Here is an 18,073-nt window from a genome sequence, read left to right on the forward strand (position 1 = left end):
TCAATAACTGATAATATTTAATAATTAATACAATAATATCTTTCTTATAATTTACAGGACCATTCTATGTCATCGTTAATCGGAGTTACCTATATAGAGAATGATGATAACAATAACATCATCTACTTTTAATTAACTTTTAAATGAATTATATATAGTGTATTTTTTTTTAAATAAAAAGAGCTCAATACACTGAAATGAAGTAGAGCAAGTAAGAATAAAGAGCATAAAAACACGAGATACTAAACACAAATAAAAAAGTATATTTTCTTTTGGTATTGTCATTAATAATCAACACTATCTTAAATTCTGTAACTCAAAAATGATCTAATCTTAATTTCTTTAATATCTATCTCAGTATTTTAAAAATTCTACTATTTCATTCTAACAAAATATTCCAAATAACTATAAAGAAGTCTATCAATCATTTTTTTTGCTCAGACTTATAACTTAGTGTTCTAATCCAACTCTTACAAAAATTTTTAACAATCTTTAATATAATCCAATTTCTATCAACACACGTTAGGTAAGTGCACCACACTTATTAGGTAAATTTACAACTGAAACATAAATAATGTACAAATTATATATAGTGTATTTTAGCTACCAATTTCATTGGGCGGGAAACAAACAAATATGATGATCAATTTAGCAAAGAGTAGTGTGAATGTGTGAAATGTGATTTTGCTTTTTTTTTTTTCATTCTAATGATCTTTTGGGTCAACATCAAAGAAGAGAAAAAAAAAGGGAAAGAAAAATATGACCAAATTAGTTAGAATATTAATTTAAAGCAATTGGTTTCCAAACTCTCTTGTCATTTTATTATACTTTATTTTTCTTCCTTAATTATTGGAGAAACCTTTCCATTACGTGTCATTTTTTTCATCCACCACAGAAAATCTATATCTATGTAATGTATTGTAGAAGGAGGCTTTAGTAAGTGCCATGCCTTTGCTTTCTACACTCACTTTTACTTTACGGTGCATTAGCAATAAGTTATAGTTCAAATAGCATAATTTATCTATATTCATCTAAGAAATTACAAATTTAAATTTCTTTATATTTAGTTAAAAAAACTTTTATTCAATTTAGTTATTATGATTGACCACTAATTAACTTATTTTTGATCTAGTGATCATTATCTCTATCTTAAAACTGATGTACCTGGGTTCAAAATTTGGTTGACACTAAATAATAGATAAAATTTTTAAATGTTGTGTGTATAAGTATAGTGTGAATAAATTTATAATGTTTAGAATTAAAAATTATGATAATATTAAAGAGACTTTATTAATTATTGTAACAATTAATGAATGTTAAATAAAATAAATTTTGACTGATTTTAACTAATTTTATTTGTTATTAAATATTTTTGTAAAAATTGTTCAATTCATCTGACCCAACAAATTTTTTTTTCCTAGTCCAATCTATTATTGACTTATGCTTTAAGGTTCTAATTAATTAAGATTAATTAAAAAATGTTCTAATAATTTACGACTGAACCTTCTCATTTCAAGTGTACAATTCCTTCGTGACAACCAACTGCCTAGTTCCAATTTAATTATAGTTTAATTACAAACTTTTTTTTATCCCACTAACAAACTAAGTTCGAGAATTGATTTTTTGCTAGTTTATAAATATGAGTTTAATTTTAATATATTAATAATATAAAATATTTTATATAATCATTTAATTATATTTATTTTTTTAGATAACTATTTATATTATCAATATAAAAGACATATAAAACTGATTTACACTCACAATCATTCAAAATAATTTCTATGAACATTTCACCAAGGAGGAACAGCTACCTGCCTACCTCAACGTTTTAAAGATTTTCATATAAGAAAAAATGGATCTCTTTTCGGACTAGGAATTAAGGCCCAAAATCATTGAAATACAACTTGCAGAAAAGGCCCAAACATACAGCGTAAAAAAACATAGGTTCTAGAAATTTATTTTTTATTATTTATTTTCTAAAAAACAAAAGTCCCCAAACATAGGTCGAAATTGTTGTAGGTGGAGCTAAATCTTATATTTTCTGGCGAGGTTGCAGCTGCAGGTGTGGTTTGATCCGAGAAGCTGGTAAAATCTGAAATTGAAATTGAAATCGGAGAAATGGGAGAGACAGCTTCTGCGGCTGCGTCAACCGTCGACGACGATTTGCTTCTCAAGAACTTCTTCGCCGAAGTCAGCGAAGCCGAGAGGGACAACGAAGTCGCTAGGTATTAGGGTTTTTTTTTTGGGGCACTACTTCAATTTTGATTTTAACTGGATGTTTCTTCAATTTGATGTTTCTTACTATGCTCAACAACAATTTTTCTACAAAAGATTTTTTTTTTTAATTTGTTATTGGTTTAAAGTATGTATGCTGATCAACATTTGCAGGATTCTCTCTTGTTTTAAGTTGAATCCGTTTGAGTATCTAAAGCTTCCATTTGATTCATCACCTGATGATGTGAAAAAGCAGTACCGCAAGGTAACTTCATGGTTGGTTTAACTAACTATTTTGTTCTTGGCCTTGTTACAACTTACACTTGCTAATCCTTTTTTGTAGTTGTCTTTGATGGTTCACCCTGATAAATGTAAGCATCCACAAGCAAAGGAGGCTTTTGGAGGTATATGAAATTAATGCTTTTATCTTTCCTCTCTATTAAGCTTATTCTTGTTATCTTGCATGGAATTCTGCAACGTTATGATGTAAAATAGCATGTTATTGCTGTAGGATTTCGGAATTCAGTTGTACATCAATTAGCATGTTATTCTGTAGGCGCAGCTAGAGAAGTTCACATGAAAGTTTTTAATTGTTCTTAATGCTTGTTGTGCTATTTAATTGTCTGCAGCCCTAGCAAAAGCCCAACAATTATTACTAGACCAAAATGAAAGAGATTACCTTCTTAGCCAGGTCAATTCAGCTAAAGGTTAGTATGGTTGTCTTTTTACTTATTATATAGTTCTTACCTGAAAATTCTTTCCATTAAGGGGTTTTATTCTGCCTCCTTTGTGGGTTGGGATTTTTTTGCTTTTTTGGATTCTCTGTTTCTTTGAAATTTTAGCACTTCAGCTGTGATTATTGATTGATTCTTAGCTGAGTGCTCTTAATTTTTACTGGTCATTTGTCTGCATTCCTCCACTTGTTTGTTATTGTGTGCAATATTCTCTTCATTGCATGTGTTATTTAATTGCTCATCTTTTAGTTTCTCATTTTTTTGGTCCTCAAATCTCTGAAAGAATTGCCTCTCATTTTTCCCCTATTGATATGGACTGCAGAAGAACTTAGAGCAAAGAGGAAGAAGCAGTTGAAGAAGGATACAGCTTCGAAAATTAAGTCTTTGGTTGAAGAGGTATGTTTACTGTTTTATTAGAGTTATATACAAATCTGTGATCTTTATTATGCACCTAGAACCTAGAATTTTGGAATACCCTCTTGTTGTGATGCACTGAGTCTTTCTTAAACACCTATTATATTTTGTTATCTCTTGTGCTTATCAGGGAAAATATGATAAACAATATGAACAGTCAGAGGAGTTCCAGAAAGAGCTCAAAATCAAGGTTCGTGAACTATTAACTGAACAAGAATGGAGGAGAAGAAAAATGCAGATGAGGGTATGCTCTAACAGTCTAACTACTTGTCATTATCCTTAAGATGCTGTTTATGTAGGAAAACTTAGCCTGAAAGTAATTATATGCATAAAAGGCATTCTTGTTTCTTACCTTGTATTTTCTTCAATATTATGTAGATATCAGAGGAGGAAGGCAGATTAAAAAAGGATGAAGAGGAACAAAAAGAGATGTGGAAAAGGAAGCGTGAACATGAGGAAGAGTGGGAAGGAACAAGAGAACAGAGGGTTAGTTTTCTATGATTTTGTCTAACTTTCATTATACATCCAACTGCAATTTGTTTTATTATCTTCCACAAAACATAATCTTTGTCTCACTTTTCTAACTTTTCCCTATGAAATGTACAATAATACAAATATGTATATTGTTCCTGATTATGGCCCAAACCCAATATGTTTTTTGGGTTCACATGTACTTCCCTTCTGTCTGTAATAAAGTTGAGTAGCAGTGTGATAGTAGTATATAAGTGGATATTAAAGTAACAAGATAAAACATTATTAGGGAAAATAATGAAGATAAGGCTGGCATAAAACTGACCATCCTTAGACCCCAAAACGGTGGAAGCCAGCCTTGGTCTTGTGGCCACCATTTTTCAGTTCTTGTTGCATGTTAGTTGTTCATGAGTCTATGAATCACACGCCTAGAGCCTTGTTTGTTCATATGGATGCATTCTCCTCTACCTCACCCAATCATTGCCAAATGGCAATTATGAAACTTACTTCGCATTTCTATTTAGTACCATCAGTTCTTTATTTAACTTGTTTCTGAATTCGGAAACAATACTTGGCTATTGTTTTTCTATTGTTTTTTAATTAATGCTCTTTTGGATTGTCAGTAACAACTTTCTGTTCAGATGGCTGTACAAGAAGTTAATATGGGTTCATTGGTTGCAATGAATTTATAGATTATATAGTCAAAGAAACCATCATGCACGCCACTTAGTTTTGACAGTGTTGATGATTCATATTGTACAGGAACTTGAAATTTAGTCTAATTAAAATATCAATGCAGTTTTTTTCTTATTGCTTTTCTTCAGAAAAAGATTTAACATTGTACAAAATGTGGGTAACGTTACTACAACGGATTTATTATCAGGTGTCGAGTTGGAGAGATTTCATGAAGGGTGGAAAGAAGGTGAGATATGCTGCTTGCTGTTTTTTTGTATAAGCTGCTGTTCCATTTGACACGCGGAGCAAAAGAAATGGTAAATTCCTTGACTAATATTTTGTTGTGCGTATGTATGTGCAGAATAAGAAAGGAGAACTTCGGCCCCCTAAGCTTAAGACGGAAGATCCAAACAAATCCTACGTTCAGAGGCCTGTCAAAAGAGGTTAGACTGTGTTTGGAGGCATTTCATACACAATCAATCTAACAAAGAAGTCCCTGAGAAGAGAGCACTCATTTATGCTGGCTATTCCTTTGTCTGTCAATTTGATGGATACTTGTTAGCATGTTTATCAGTGGGGTCACGAGATGCATCTAGATGGGATGTTGCACAAGAACTCATACATAGGGATTTTAACTAGTGTGTCATTATTAAGTCTTTGTCAGAAATTATGTAACTTGCTGGTTCCGGCCTAATGAAAATAGGATTATATTTAGTTTGCGTCTCCAGCGAGTCATATTTGAGAATTTCCTTCATAGTGCCAAGAAGTCCATTTAGAAAGAGATTCAGTGAACCTGCAATCTGTTTAAAAACTGGAAAATGTTCAATTTCTGGACGCTTAAAAATTAGACATGTGATTATATAATAAAATTTCACAGTCAAGTTAATATGAACAAACAACGTATTTCATTTTGTCATTATCGCCGCAATATTGAACTGCAAGAAAGCATTGTAAAGACGGAAATGAATCAGAATGGAGTAACCCCATAATCCTAGGCTCCGGAAGAGAAGAGAAGAGAAAAAGACAATAAAAGAACCACGTAAGCTTCTTGAATCCTAAGACTGCGAAATCTATTATCGAATTTGCGATATTCCCTATCAGAGAATGTAGATTCACACAAAAATTAATTGTACAGATTAAGGATAAAAATTACACAAAGCAACAACTATGATACATGGGACATCCGACAAAGGTTTCTGATTTTATATATCTCACCACATAAAACCCTCTTGTACTCTTGATTAAGAAAGAAAGGGAACCAAGGAGCCATAGCAAAAAATATTGAAGAATTAATGACAAAAATAGCCATCTTTGACAAACCATGACCTTTTTTTTACTAGTACCTATGCTCAATTTACACGGGGTGGGTGAACCCAGAATGCAGCTTCTAGCTTTTGTCAAAGCAAACCTAGCAGCGGCTACCAACCTTGCACATTACCTTTTTATCTTCTTGAAGGTTTGCTGATTAAGCAGTGAGAACCAAACCCAGGAAAGCCAAGCTTTCTGCTGCAGGGATGAAGACCAAAAGCCCAGGGCCTCCCATAAATCGCATCATGCTATGTACAGAGCACTAAAACAAGGCGATAGCACGAACCGGTAAGGCACAAATAATAAGGACATTTTTAATGATCACTATATCCAAGCGAGCGAACCTCGGTCATTTGTTACTTGGGGACGGCCTCTAGTTGGCGTCGGTGGTCTGTTGGCATTCAATTCCTATACAATAACATATAGAAATATTACTTTAATCACCATTATACCATGTAAGAAATTGACCACAGTAAGAAATTCATCTAGCCGCCTTCATGTATATTTGATAGGTGCAGTACGTTAAATTACAGAGCACCGCAATTCAATTGAGAACAATTATTGGAGTACCTGCATCCATGTATCTTCAATATGCCGCTCAGGTGATGTCTCCGGTGAAGACATCGCTGGTGGTAATGGATGAATTAATTTAGGAACCACAACAAGGTCCCTACCCAAAACTAATATTGCCCCAGCATTGTTTGCAGTGCCTAAAGAAACAAGGACGTGCCAAAATCAGAAGCAAATATATAGAGAGCAAACGGTAATTTAGAAGTCAGCAATATATACCACAATAATTTGTAGCTGAGAAAAGCGTGATCAGATGTCCTTGGGCGAAACGTTCAAACCCATCCATGACACATTCATGTGCACGGACAATCAGCTGAAGATCATTGTTATTGCAAAATTCTATGACACGATCAGGCTGCAGGCCAAACACCATTTACATGAGCATAATAACACAGGTATGTGATGATTGATCAGAAAAGCATAAATATCCTTAAATTACTTTAAAATTTCTAGAATAATGAAGCAATGTTCATAAGCATTTTAGATTTATCAACTTCTCATGCAAAAAAGTAATTTTTTTAAGTAAATGATTACCATAGTGATCATCTAAAACCTTTTGAACTACCAAAAGGCCATATAGAATTGAAAAAAAAAGAAAGAAAAGAAAAATCAATCATTTGGAAGATAATAAGTACTCACCCCAAAAGTAACCAATCCAGGACCTCTTGCATTTGGCCGTAGTCCTTCCACACTATCATTCTCAGTAGGATCAGACCTAGAGAAACATTTCATGCTCTTATCATCCAAAAGGAAACCCAGTAAATTGTCTCATACAATAGCACACAAATGAACTAACCACAATAGATCCATCAGCACAATTGACCCTGCTTCCATTGGAATTGGACGTTGAATGTTCTCAATCTGCTCAACGTGATTTATTGAACGACCAATGCCACCATGCATGCAAATAATCTTTTTCTCAATTAAAGCCGCCAGAGGCAGCCAATTAAACAGACGGTTCACCCGATGCCATGTCCAAATTCCATCTCTCTCACCCTGATAAGCAACTAACACCATTGATTGATGTGCCAATACCATAGATAAATTAGGAAGGAAAAGCTTGGCACTTAAAATTCCTTACCATCCTTTCAATGCACTCAATTCGGAAGCCAAAAAGAGCATTAATATCTGCAGCTTCATGGTTTCCACGAATTAGATGTACATTTTTGGGATATTCAACCTGTAATATTAACATCACAATGCAAAAATCTGAGGCATCAATCTTGATAATAACACAGTAAGACAACATTAAGCCATCAAGCATCAAAGTACCTTCAAAGCAAGGAGGAGGCATATAGTTTCCAAACTGTGTTGTCCCCGATCAACATAATCTCCTAGGAATAGATAATCGATATATCTGATAGTCATTTATGCAAATTAGCAACAGAAAATATTGAATGCCTAAATCACGAAATGTATAATAGCCAAGTTAAGGTTTTTGGGATTGGATAGAAATCAGAAAAGAAAGAGGTAAAACACGAAGTATATTATACTAATGCGGTAACAGTTCTTCTGACACCTTTTATTCATACTAAATCTATGACTGAAACAACAATGAACCTTTACCTTGGGTGAAGTACGAGCCATTTGTTGTCACATTATTTTGCAGCAATTTTTTTATGAAATTCTTGGTTTAGGAATTTAACAAAGTGCAGGAGGTGCCCTGGGTTTTTGGATAATTTCTTGTTGACTATCTTAACTGATAATGGGAAAAGGAATAGCGAAACTCTTTTGGCAATGTGCAACTTACGTAAATTGTTGATCTACTTGATGGAGCATGATTCTTCCCTCTCTAAATAGATTTCTTTGGATGAACAGCTCCTTTCAGGTATTACACATTTGCCTTGTGTTTGCTGTATACCACTAATTGTCTTCAATAAAGCCTCTAGTAGACTTGTGTCACTATCATTATTATTATTATTTTCAAAAACAGGTTGTGGTTTTCACATATTGTATATCAACAACCATGTTAAATACTCTTAAAAGTAACCTATTGACCAATTGCTTAAACCAAGATACAACAATCATCAACATGCACAGAAGTAAGAACACATAGCAATATCCTTATTTACAAATACAAACATTGATGGCACAATCGAACTTACGCTATGTCACCAGCAGTTGATGGTGAACCATATTCATCAAAAAGCCGCATGAGATCCCCAAACTGCCCATGTAAATCACCAAATATTTTAATTGGAGCCTTAAGCCGTAATACACTTGGTTCACTAGAAAAGATCCGCTCAGCACTGTCACAAAGATCAGCAATTTCATTGCAATCTAAGAAAAACTGCCGGCGAACTGGTGGTTTCCATCCACGAGGCTTTAAGAGGTGTGCTATGACCTACAATATAACATATATAAGAAACAAATTTGAATATAACATGACGCAACAGACTTTGAAATACAACATAACATATATAACAAGAAGGCAACAAGGAGATGTAAACATAAACCACAGTTCAACACAACACAATTAGATCAAGAGATGTGATACAAGATGGAGTAAGCTAGGAAATGAAAGGAAGGTCAATAAAAAAGACCTATCTGATGTTCTAGACCTGATTAACTGGTCTACTGTTCATGGTTACAACAGTTAGAAGTTAGGTCCACAACAGTTGACAGATAAATCCACAGAATTTCAACGTCCATGTTACTTAATATCATCATATATGTGCACTACATATATATTAGAGAGAGAACTTTTTATGAATTCTAAATAGAAACAAACTATTTTGGTAATGTTATCATATGAATTATAATTATTATTTTTGCACGCTTGATAACTAGTAGTAAGAAGAACCTGTACCTTTTTTGGCACACTATTGATAGACATCTGTCTGTCTAATAATTTTCTAGCAGCAGTTGCATTTTCTGGAGTTCCATAACTGACTCGCCTGCCCTCATTTTCAAATTGATCAATTGAAAGCTGTCTAACCATACCACCTAATGCTCCACCGGTCTCCGCAGCAACAACCACCTTGAAAACATTCAACTTAGAATAAGAAATTGCACTTATAATTTTTATAAGAACTCTTTTGTTGATAAAATTTTATAAGAACTTATAGCATAGTTTTCTTTGACAACAAAAGATGTATCACTCACAGCTCTATGATGCAGCCGGACACCGCCAGAAGCAATGATATTTGACCCTGCAGAATCAGGTTTGATAAAGGAAGACTGTTTCCCACTTGGGGTAGCATCAGCTCCACCGTCTCTGTCAGGCAATTCAACTTCACCATTCTCTTGCCGTGCCTTGGCTGCAGCCAGTGCAGCACTGATAGCTTCAGCTTCTGCAGCTGATGCTTCGACCAGATACTCAACTCCTTTGCTTGTTCGCCTGTTAACAAAGTTCATCAGATTAATGAGGCCAAAGATGTATAATTAAACACTTTTCCCAAGGATAACAAAAACTCTCACCGAGAACCCTGAAGCATGGCATTTTCGGTGCTGATATCTGTATACATATCTCCATTCATTGGGGGAGCAACTGGATTTCCTAATACAACTGAACCATCAGCAGCAGCTTCAGACATTGTTTGCCTCGTCCTCTCATCAAATCCATATTTTCCAGGTAAGTGGCCTGCTTGTACATTAGATGCAGCCGCTGCTGCTGCATGTGAAGCGGCAGTAGTTGTTTCTGAAGCAGCAAGATCTACGGCAACAAGTAGGTCATCTAGCAATACTCCTGCAGCACAATCCCAAAACATTCCAGTCCATCTCACTAAGTTATGAATTGGTTAAGATAACCACATGCCAAAATGAATATTAAAAGAATCAACCATAAACTAAAAATGTTCCAGACAAGACCAGACATCTCAGCTTGGAGCGTGAACAAACATTGACAGGCAATTATCACGGAGAATAGCAATTACAAAAAAAAGGAGATCTTGATTAAAATGGGAACATATTTTGGTTATTCATAAAGAAAATGGAAAGAAATCTTGTTTAAGTTACATTGAAAAATGTTGTAATAAATAATTAACTACATAGATTTTATCTGACAAGAAACCATTGAGCAACTTAATTCATTGGAATTCCCTATGATTGTTGCCTTCAACAGCATCAGAGGCCGTGGCTACCATACTAATTGAGTCCTTTTATAGCCCAGTTTTTATGTCTCAATAGATGATACGCATCAAGTTAATAGATTATTTGCAGAGTTCTATAATTCAATGCAGAAATCACAGGCAGGATTCAAGTGTTTGACTGCCACAAGTCAACCCATAAAGAGCTCTTTTTAAAATAATCAACCAACATTACTAGGTGGATAGAACTTGTAACCCAAAAACATCAAGAAAGGATTTCAATTTTCAAGCAGTACTCAGGTTGTATAAACTAGTAATCTGAAAGCTATATGAATCCATTTAATGTTTAAACTTACCCCCTCGTAAACCACCATAAATAAAAATTAGGTCACCAACAGCAGCAGCTGCATGCCTACAACGCCGAGTCAACTCAACTGCAGCATCTCCTCCGGCTGCATCAGCACTGTATCTACCAGTTCTTGGACTAGTTACAACAGATTTTGTATCACACCAAACACCAGCAGCAGTGTCAAGTACTGCAAAAATGCAAATGAATAAAAAAACAGAAAATAGCCATAGACAAATATAACTGCACTTATAGCACCAACAAGGAGTTTTAAGGGGGAAACACAAGTACTCTGCTCCTTAATTTCCAAAAAAAAAAAGAATAATAATATAATAATATAAGTTTTATTTCGTTTCAATTTTACACAAACCATTTCTTATAGTTTCAATTTTACCCTTCTATTCGATTTTTAACAGTTAAAGATTAGTCAAAATTGTTTTTCCCAGTTTTGCCCTTTTTCATCAACTCTTCCCACTCTGAAACTCAACGTTGCCGTTGCAGCTGCTGCCACCATGCACCACAACACCAGTGGAGAAGAGGGAAAGTTCATGATGGTATATTTACAATTTTGTTAATAGATTTTAAGCAACAACAAAGTCTTATCCCACTAGGTGGGGTATCATAGATTTTAAGCAAATTAGGGAAAAAAAAAGGGGGTAAAACTGAAATTAAAATAAATTTTTGGTGTAAAATTAAAACGAAATAAAACTTAGGGGTGAAATTGAAACTAATCCTAAACATTTAGAGTATAAAGTATACTATTTCCTAAAACAGAATTGGGAACAACTTGTATAAACAAGTGTTCTTTTGGAGGGGGAATAGAACTAGAGCACAAAGATCAATAATACGTTTTTGTATTACATGCAATAGACATAGGTGGGGGGAAGAGATTTAGGAAGCCAGCACCATGGAGCCAAACCAAGTACCTGCTACACTTGATGAGTCTTCTACCATCCTTCCTCCACCAAGAGCCCCACCAGACACATGGAGCCTTGCATTAACAAATACCTAAATCATTAAATTAAACAAATTATGATTCTTGAATACTTATAAAATCAGCTAGAAGAATTAAAATAAAATGAAAGAAACTGAACCAACCGCAGCATGCTGATATCTTGGTGATGGTGAAACACCAGGGGCAATTGCCCATTCCCATCGACCATCTCTATGCTTAGCAAGTCCATATGCACTTGCCAATGGCTGCAACATAAGTGGTAAGAAGAAAATTTCACTAAAGCTTAGGAGGAAACATTTCACAATAATCACATTAAAATTTAAATAATAATAATGATAATAACAAGAATCCCATTAGAATTATTTTCATATTTACATAATATATCCTCATGTATTCATTTTCTAATAGTCAGAAAAAATGTACCACACACCCACACATATAGAGGAATAGGTACTTATACCCATGTCCTTGCACGTAGGACAATACCACTGTAAGCTTCAAGCTTCTCCTGTGGTGTACTTTGTTTGGACCGTAACATGCTTCTGCATTGTAAGGCTCATGTTACATTTCACAAACCCTAGAATATCTTTAGGCACTGGGTCACATGTTTCTTATATAGAACAGTTCTGTTGAGTTTGTTTTCTGGCTTGGGGTAAAAAGAGAATGAAAAGAACTCCATGGGAATGTGCAATGGTTGCCATCTTCAGGTGCATTTTATGGGAGTGGACCACACGTGTCCTTAAGAGCGTCTCCCTGCACCAAATTTGTTTGGGATAGAGTTATGTTCTTAGGTAGCACTCTCTAAATTGCAAAGCGGTTGGGTTGGCACTACTTGTTTCTGGAAATATTCTGTTTTTTTTACTTTTTTCAGCTCTTGCTAATACCTTACACTCCCCCTATACTAAATTCTCTCCTTTTTAATAATACTTTTCTAAAAACAATCCAGCAAAGACACTTAAACTCTGCACAACCATCATATGGACATGCACAAGCCGTAGACAAAAAGATACAATAGTGTATGAGTGCCAAATGAGAGAATTGTATAAGGAACAAATTGAAAGCTTGGAAGTAAAACAAATAAACAGAATAAATAATAACTCACAACACTATTGGCATCTCTCCCTCCACAAAGCAGAAGCAGTCCATCAGAGCGTGCACTTGCAGTTGCATACCTACTCACAAACAAATTATTAAATAACAACTCCTTTCCACATTGATAAGTTTCACTATAAGATAGCCAAAATTCACAAATAGAAGGAAGGCAGGTCTATATAATTTAAATTAAAAAAAGCAGCAAACCAATGAAAATTATTGCTACAAATGGAAAAGGTAATTAAATTAAGAGAATGATTTTCTTTGGCTTTCTAGAACTACAGCCTAATTTTATTTAAAAGGAATTTAAGAAAAGCAAGAGTGAAAGAACAAGAAACACAATCCAAGAACTTTTCCTTGGATACGAAAACAGTTTGAAAAATGGAAACATTAAATGTAGTTAGCAACTAAATTAACTTGGCATAAGTATTACCAATTAAAATTCTCACATAAAGTAAAACTGAAATTAAATATCTAATGTAACCACTGAATAGTTTGGTAAATGAATGATTTGAGTGACAATCTTCAAAACCTAATCTAACACCTAAAAGGCTAAAAAATAAACATATCACCTCTTCATAAGAATTTAAAACTAAAACGTACATAGTACGTGAAAATATCAGTCTAGAAAAGAAAAATTCAGAGATAGAAGTATACATGCATGGAGGTGGACCCTCTCCTTCTGGCTCCAACTTGCGCCATTCATAAGGCTTGGCAGCTGTGTCCAAGGCCCAAACATCAGCCAAAGGTCTCTTTCCTGGGAAGCAAAGGCCAAACTAAGTGCAACGTCCAATAAATAAATAAAAATAAAATAAAACAACCAAACAACGCACACAATGGAAAAGAGCTAGGCATTTGACCAGTTACCATCATTTCCTCCAATAGCCATAAGATACCTCTGCCCCACCAAAGCCATTACATGTCCATAGCGTGACCCTGGTCCAGGGCCTTGAACAGATACTCTACAAATAATTCAGAACCTACTAGATTAGTTAAATATCATTGGAAACATCAAGGGGGAAAACAGGTTGCAAGTCTAACCTATGCCACCGGGGCATTTGCTGAGTGAGATCAAGAACATGAAGATCCTCTGCTGACAAACCAGCAGGACCGATGCCACCCTGGGTAACAATGCAATAATTCAAAAGAATTGAGCATCAACATTTACAGAAAGGAAATCAAATCCACCAATATTATGAGAACTTAAGAGATGCCCCCTCCACGATACCTGAATAACCACCATGGTCCCTACAGCAGTTGCCACATGTGCAGCCCTTGGAGTTGGAGGCTCTCCATAGGGAGTTATCCTGCAGCATATTGCTTTATGAGCACTAAAGCCAAGTGCGAAAGGCTATAAATGCATTATTCAAGTCTTAAAGTAGGCAGGAAATAATGACCTAGTTCTAAGCTTACCTAGACCATTTATTAGTCATGACATCATAACAGTGGACATCGGCAGTGGCACCAGCTAAACCTGCAGAGCAGATAATATACTAGTCATGATAGATTCCAAGCATAAACATTTATCACTAAGTTTTTAAAGCTACAAGACATGTTCAAGAAAAAGCTCCCTTCAAGCTAGTTAATATCAAAGTCTTTCTACGAAGGTGGAGGGGGGAAAAAAGATGTGAATCCAAATTAATCAGAGTTCATTTTGTGGCATTGCTCACAGAAAGATGAATAGATAATAGCATATTAAGGTATTCCCAAAATAACCAATAATGTTTGCACCAAATAAAGTTTTCAGCGTCTTGTTACTGCCATTATTATGCACCATGAATCATGAATATGGAAAATCCAACTTGGATTACCTAGATCTAAATATTAAAAACAAAAACCATTTCAGGCTTAAAATGGCTACCAAAAGCATGATGATTGGAATTATTATAATAGGGCATGGAAATAATTCAAAACAGAAACTCACTGTATTCTCCAAAAAATGCAATGTGTGATCAATAACAGTTGAAACAAATACTCTTCAGAACACGAATTGAAATATAACATTCTAACTAAGTAAAACAATTTGGGTTCACAAGGTTTCCACATGACTGAACCAAAGATGCCACTCAATATTTATATGCAAAATGGGAAAGGCTCCAACCTCCTTTTCACATTCTTGAGCCTCTACCTTAGATAGGCTTTTCAGAGAGAATGCTGTAGGCATGGTTAAAAAATGCTTTCATGACAAAGTGATCAAGAATCCAACAGTTAATGAATATGTTGTTGTGTCCGATACCATGTCTACCGATACTGCCATTCTTCAAATTTAAATTAAATTTTAGCATAAAGTTTACTGTGCTTAACTCCGCCTATGTTACACTTGCGGTACATAGCCGGTCCCAAGCCCGGATAAAGGAGGAGGGTTGTGTTAGGTCTTCGGCAACCAACATAAAAATATAGCCGAATCCCTATGACAAAGTTTACTGTCCTTATGTATTATCTATGCTTCAAAAACAGAGCAATTTGCATAAAAGAGCTTCATCTAAAAGAGCTTAAGTAGTTAGGAGAGATGACTCTTTAGTCTTAACAAGCTCATTTGGGTGAACGGATCGAAACATAATGATGTGGCACGAATGGGAAATAACATAAACAAATCACCACGCCCATTTTTAAGATGCATTATATTGAGTGAAGGATAGAAAACCAATGAAAGGAAGTTATCCTGGAAGGTTCTTAATGAAGTTCTAACTATCAATTAACTGCATCAAAAAATAAAGGGTTCTCATGAAAAATAATAAATTCATTTCATTTAAATGCATCATACACACAAGTCTGTGTGCGTATGTGAGTTCTTTATCTTAAGATGAGGAAGAGGTTACAGTAGCACTTAATGAGAATAATGGCAGGAAGTCATCCAAAGTCGTTTGACATGTATGGAAAAACATGAGACAAACTTAAAAAGTGAACCAAATGGAAAGTATTCTAATTAAATTGGGTGAAGACCACAGAAAGATTAACAAGGCTATAATCTAAATGAAATCATTCAAGTTTAGAGTTTGAATAGAGCTCTATGATGTTGTTTGAATGCAAGCATGTAAACCCTACGAGTGGAATATTACTGCTGTTTTTGCAAGTACCATCCAACAAAGGAATGATCGTAAATAACATGCCATCTCCACTACATTCAATTCTATTCTAATATTATTCCACCCAACCAAATGAATCATCGTGGAGCCTCTGCAATCAATAAAAGCAGGTTTATGAAAACACAAGTTTCAATGACGGAAGAATTTATATCATTAGCACCCAGACTACGACATAGAGTAAGTCTGAATAATCACTCATTCCTTCCCATGTATGCATTTTCCATGTCTTGAAACAACTATGTAAAGAGGGATTTTTCGTTCAAACATCCCTAAGAATTAATAACTAGACAAGTAGACATTGACAAAGAAACAAAAGCTCGTGTGTGAATCCAAATTCAAAATGCAATTCAACTTTAAAACACACGAACCATGAAAAATTCAAAATACTCAGCCATGATATAACAACTAATGGTAACAAATGCAAGGTAAAATAAAATAAGATAATGAAGCACATACGTATTCCAGCATTTCCAGCAGACGACGGAGTCCCTGAAGCCGCAGAATTGCCTTCAAGAGCAGTGGCACCACCGAACAATATCAGCCTGGGACCAATGTACCCAGGAGTTCCCTCCTCTCCGACGGCTGCCACCGCCGTCAATGTGTGGCCGCACCGCGGACCTGGCCCGTCCTCCTTCTTCTCAATAATCGCGTTCATCGCCGAATAAGTTGGCGCCAGCCTCGGCCCTATCACCGGACTCTGCTGCACCTGAGCAGGCGCCTGCTGCTGCTGTTGCACAGGCAGCTGAGCCGCCGCCGGAGATCCACTGCCTGAAGACGGTGACTCGGCCAGCTGCTCTACCTCTCCCGCAGCCGGCGCCGGAGCAGCAGCACCGGCGGATGGAGCGTGATCGGCCTCCTGCACCATCGAGGAATCAACATCCATTACTTCAACCCTAAGATTCGAGCAATTCCGTCAAGATCGGAGGCTAGAATTCCAGCAAAATCGAATTCCTAGCCAACATTTGAATTCATTCCTCGGAATCCAAAGGCTTCGAACGAACTCGCTCCTTTCAATAACAAACGCTAGGAACTACACAACTTAAAAGGAACGAACTCAATGTTGACCAATTGAAACAAAGGAAGGGTTGAGCTGAGATCCTCGATTCTTCAATCGGAAGACGGAAGAAACGAAACGCGTTCGGAGAATAGTAAGCAGCTCGGAGAAAAGTCCTTTAGGTTTTTTTCCCCTCTCTCTCTCTCTTCTCGCTTGTGTTTCTCTCTCTTCTGTGTTGAAAGTTGAAACCCAGAGAAAGAAAAGAAAAGAAGCGGTCGAAGAGGCAACGAAACGGGAAACGGAGACGATCTCAAAGCCACAACAAAAACTCAACCCAAAAGCCCCAAATATTAAAAATAAAATTATTTTAAAAAAAAAGTTATTTTATGTAAATAGCTAAACAAATAACAAACGATAAAGAAATTAAATTATAAAAATCCAATCGCTTTGTCTGTGCTGTCCCCTTCTCTCTTTCTCTCTGTAGTGTCTGGATTTATTTTTTTAAGAAAAAAAAAAAGCTTTGCTGTTTTTTTCCTTTTTTAATATTTTGTTTGTTGGTGCGGTCTACAGTGTTTCGTTTATTTTCCTCGTTGAAAAAGAAAACGGGGGGACCGGGATCAACCGGCTAGGGTAAGAAGTGTATGGGTATGAATGCGGCGGCAGTGGCGGCGGAGAACGGAGAGGATTCAGCGAAATCCGGTGTTTGTTAATGGTGGTGGAATGTTCCTAATTGCAAGGAGGTTTGCCTTTTAATAGAAGGGTTTAACAGCGCAGCGATAACTAGCATATATAGCAGAGTGAAAAAGCTCGCGCATTACACTCTCTTTTAAATTTTACAGGAGTTTGACTAATTTTATATGGATTTACTAATTTTGCCTAGGATTAGCATAAAAATAATTCACTCTAAACCTTTTTTATTAAATAAAAAGTTTTATATCTCCTTGTAAATTAAGTAACTTTTAATCTTTTTTATGTATTATGTTTCATATTATTTGTTTGGATAATGCGATTCAATTTTTTTTCTCAACATTAATTAATTTTTTGGCTAATTATTTATATTTAAATTTTAGAATTTAAATTTAAAGTTTAAAAATTATGATTTAAAATATTTTATGTTTTTCTTTTGTTTTTAATTTTTCAATAACAAATTAATTTACGAGAAGCAGAAGACTATATTATCTAC

General features: G+C 35.3%; 2 protein-coding genes across 3 annotated transcripts; one reads left to right on the top strand and one right to left on the bottom strand.

Annotated features, from left to right (window-relative positions):
* Positions 1-1,999: 1,999 nt before the first annotated feature.
* Positions 2,000-5,290, top strand: LOC107462009 (J domain-containing protein spf31). The gene is made up of 9 exons (XM_016080562.3): positions 2,000-2,228; positions 2,392-2,482; positions 2,561-2,621; positions 2,847-2,924; positions 3,274-3,347; positions 3,496-3,609; positions 3,744-3,851; positions 4,720-4,758; positions 4,873-5,290. The coding sequence occupies exons 1-9, from the start codon at positions 2,122-2,124 to the stop codon at positions 4,957-4,959; spliced, it is 759 nt and encodes a 252-aa protein (XP_015936048.1). The 5' UTR covers positions 2,000-2,121; the 3' UTR covers positions 4,960-5,290.
* A 332-nt stretch (positions 5,291-5,622) lies between these two features.
* On the bottom strand, positions 5,623-17,633 carry LOC127741295 (serine/threonine-protein phosphatase BSL3). 2 transcript variants are annotated; one of them, XM_052253502.1, is made up of 22 exons: positions 16,353-17,633; positions 14,224-14,284; positions 14,039-14,117; positions 13,852-13,931; positions 13,678-13,772; positions 13,468-13,567; positions 12,821-12,890; positions 11,862-11,963; positions 11,690-11,771; positions 10,774-10,953; positions 9,810-10,077; positions 9,495-9,729; positions 9,199-9,369; positions 8,495-8,733; positions 7,662-7,746; positions 7,471-7,569; positions 7,186-7,385; positions 7,029-7,104; positions 6,609-6,744; positions 6,390-6,529; positions 6,164-6,227; positions 5,623-6,081 (listed from the first exon to the last, which is right to left on the bottom strand). In XM_052253502.1, exons 1-22 carry the CDS (start codon positions 16,777-16,779, stop codon positions 6,068-6,070), a joined length of 3,003 nt encoding a protein of 1,000 aa, XP_052109462.1. In that variant the 5' UTR covers positions 16,780-17,633; the 3' UTR covers positions 5,623-6,067. The 2 variants fall into 2 exon arrangements, with proteins under 2 accessions (XP_052109462.1, XP_052109461.1); XM_052253501.1 differs by having other exon boundaries at positions 5,623-6,227.
* Between the last annotated feature and the right edge of the window lie 440 nt (positions 17,634-18,073).

Source organism: Arachis duranensis, chromosome 8 (genome assembly GCF_000817695.3).
Source record: "Arachis duranensis cultivar V14167 chromosome 8, aradu.V14167.gnm2.J7QH, whole genome shotgun sequence".
In the NCBI taxonomy this organism is placed as follows: Eukaryota; Viridiplantae; Streptophyta; class Magnoliopsida; order Fabales; family Fabaceae; genus Arachis; species Arachis duranensis.

Excerpts from the sequence above, each read along its gene's own strand:
- LOC127741295 (XM_052253501.1), bottom strand. The coding sequence starts at position 16,779 with ATGGATGTTGATTCCTCGATGGTGCAGGAGGCCGATCACGCTCCATCC. Across the intron at positions 13,773-13,851 it reads CAAATGCCCCGGTGGCATAG|AGTATCTGTTCAAGGCCCTG; the intron begins GTTAGACTTGCA and ends AATTATTTGTAG. Across the intron at positions 7,747-8,494 it reads TCAACTGCTGGTGACATAGC|ATATATCGATTATCTATTCC; the intron begins GTAAGTTCGATT and ends AATGACTATCAG.
- LOC107462009 (XM_016080562.3), top strand. The coding sequence starts at position 2,122 with ATGGGAGAGACAGCTTCTGCGGCTGCGTCAACCGTCGACGACGATTTG. Across the intron at positions 2,229-2,391 it reads AGGGACAACGAAGTCGCTAG|GATTCTCTCTTGTTTTAAGT; the intron begins GTATTAGGGTTT and ends CAACATTTGCAG. Across the intron at positions 2,622-2,846 it reads AGCAAAGGAGGCTTTTGGAG|CCCTAGCAAAAGCCCAACAA; the intron begins GTATATGAAATT and ends AATTGTCTGCAG.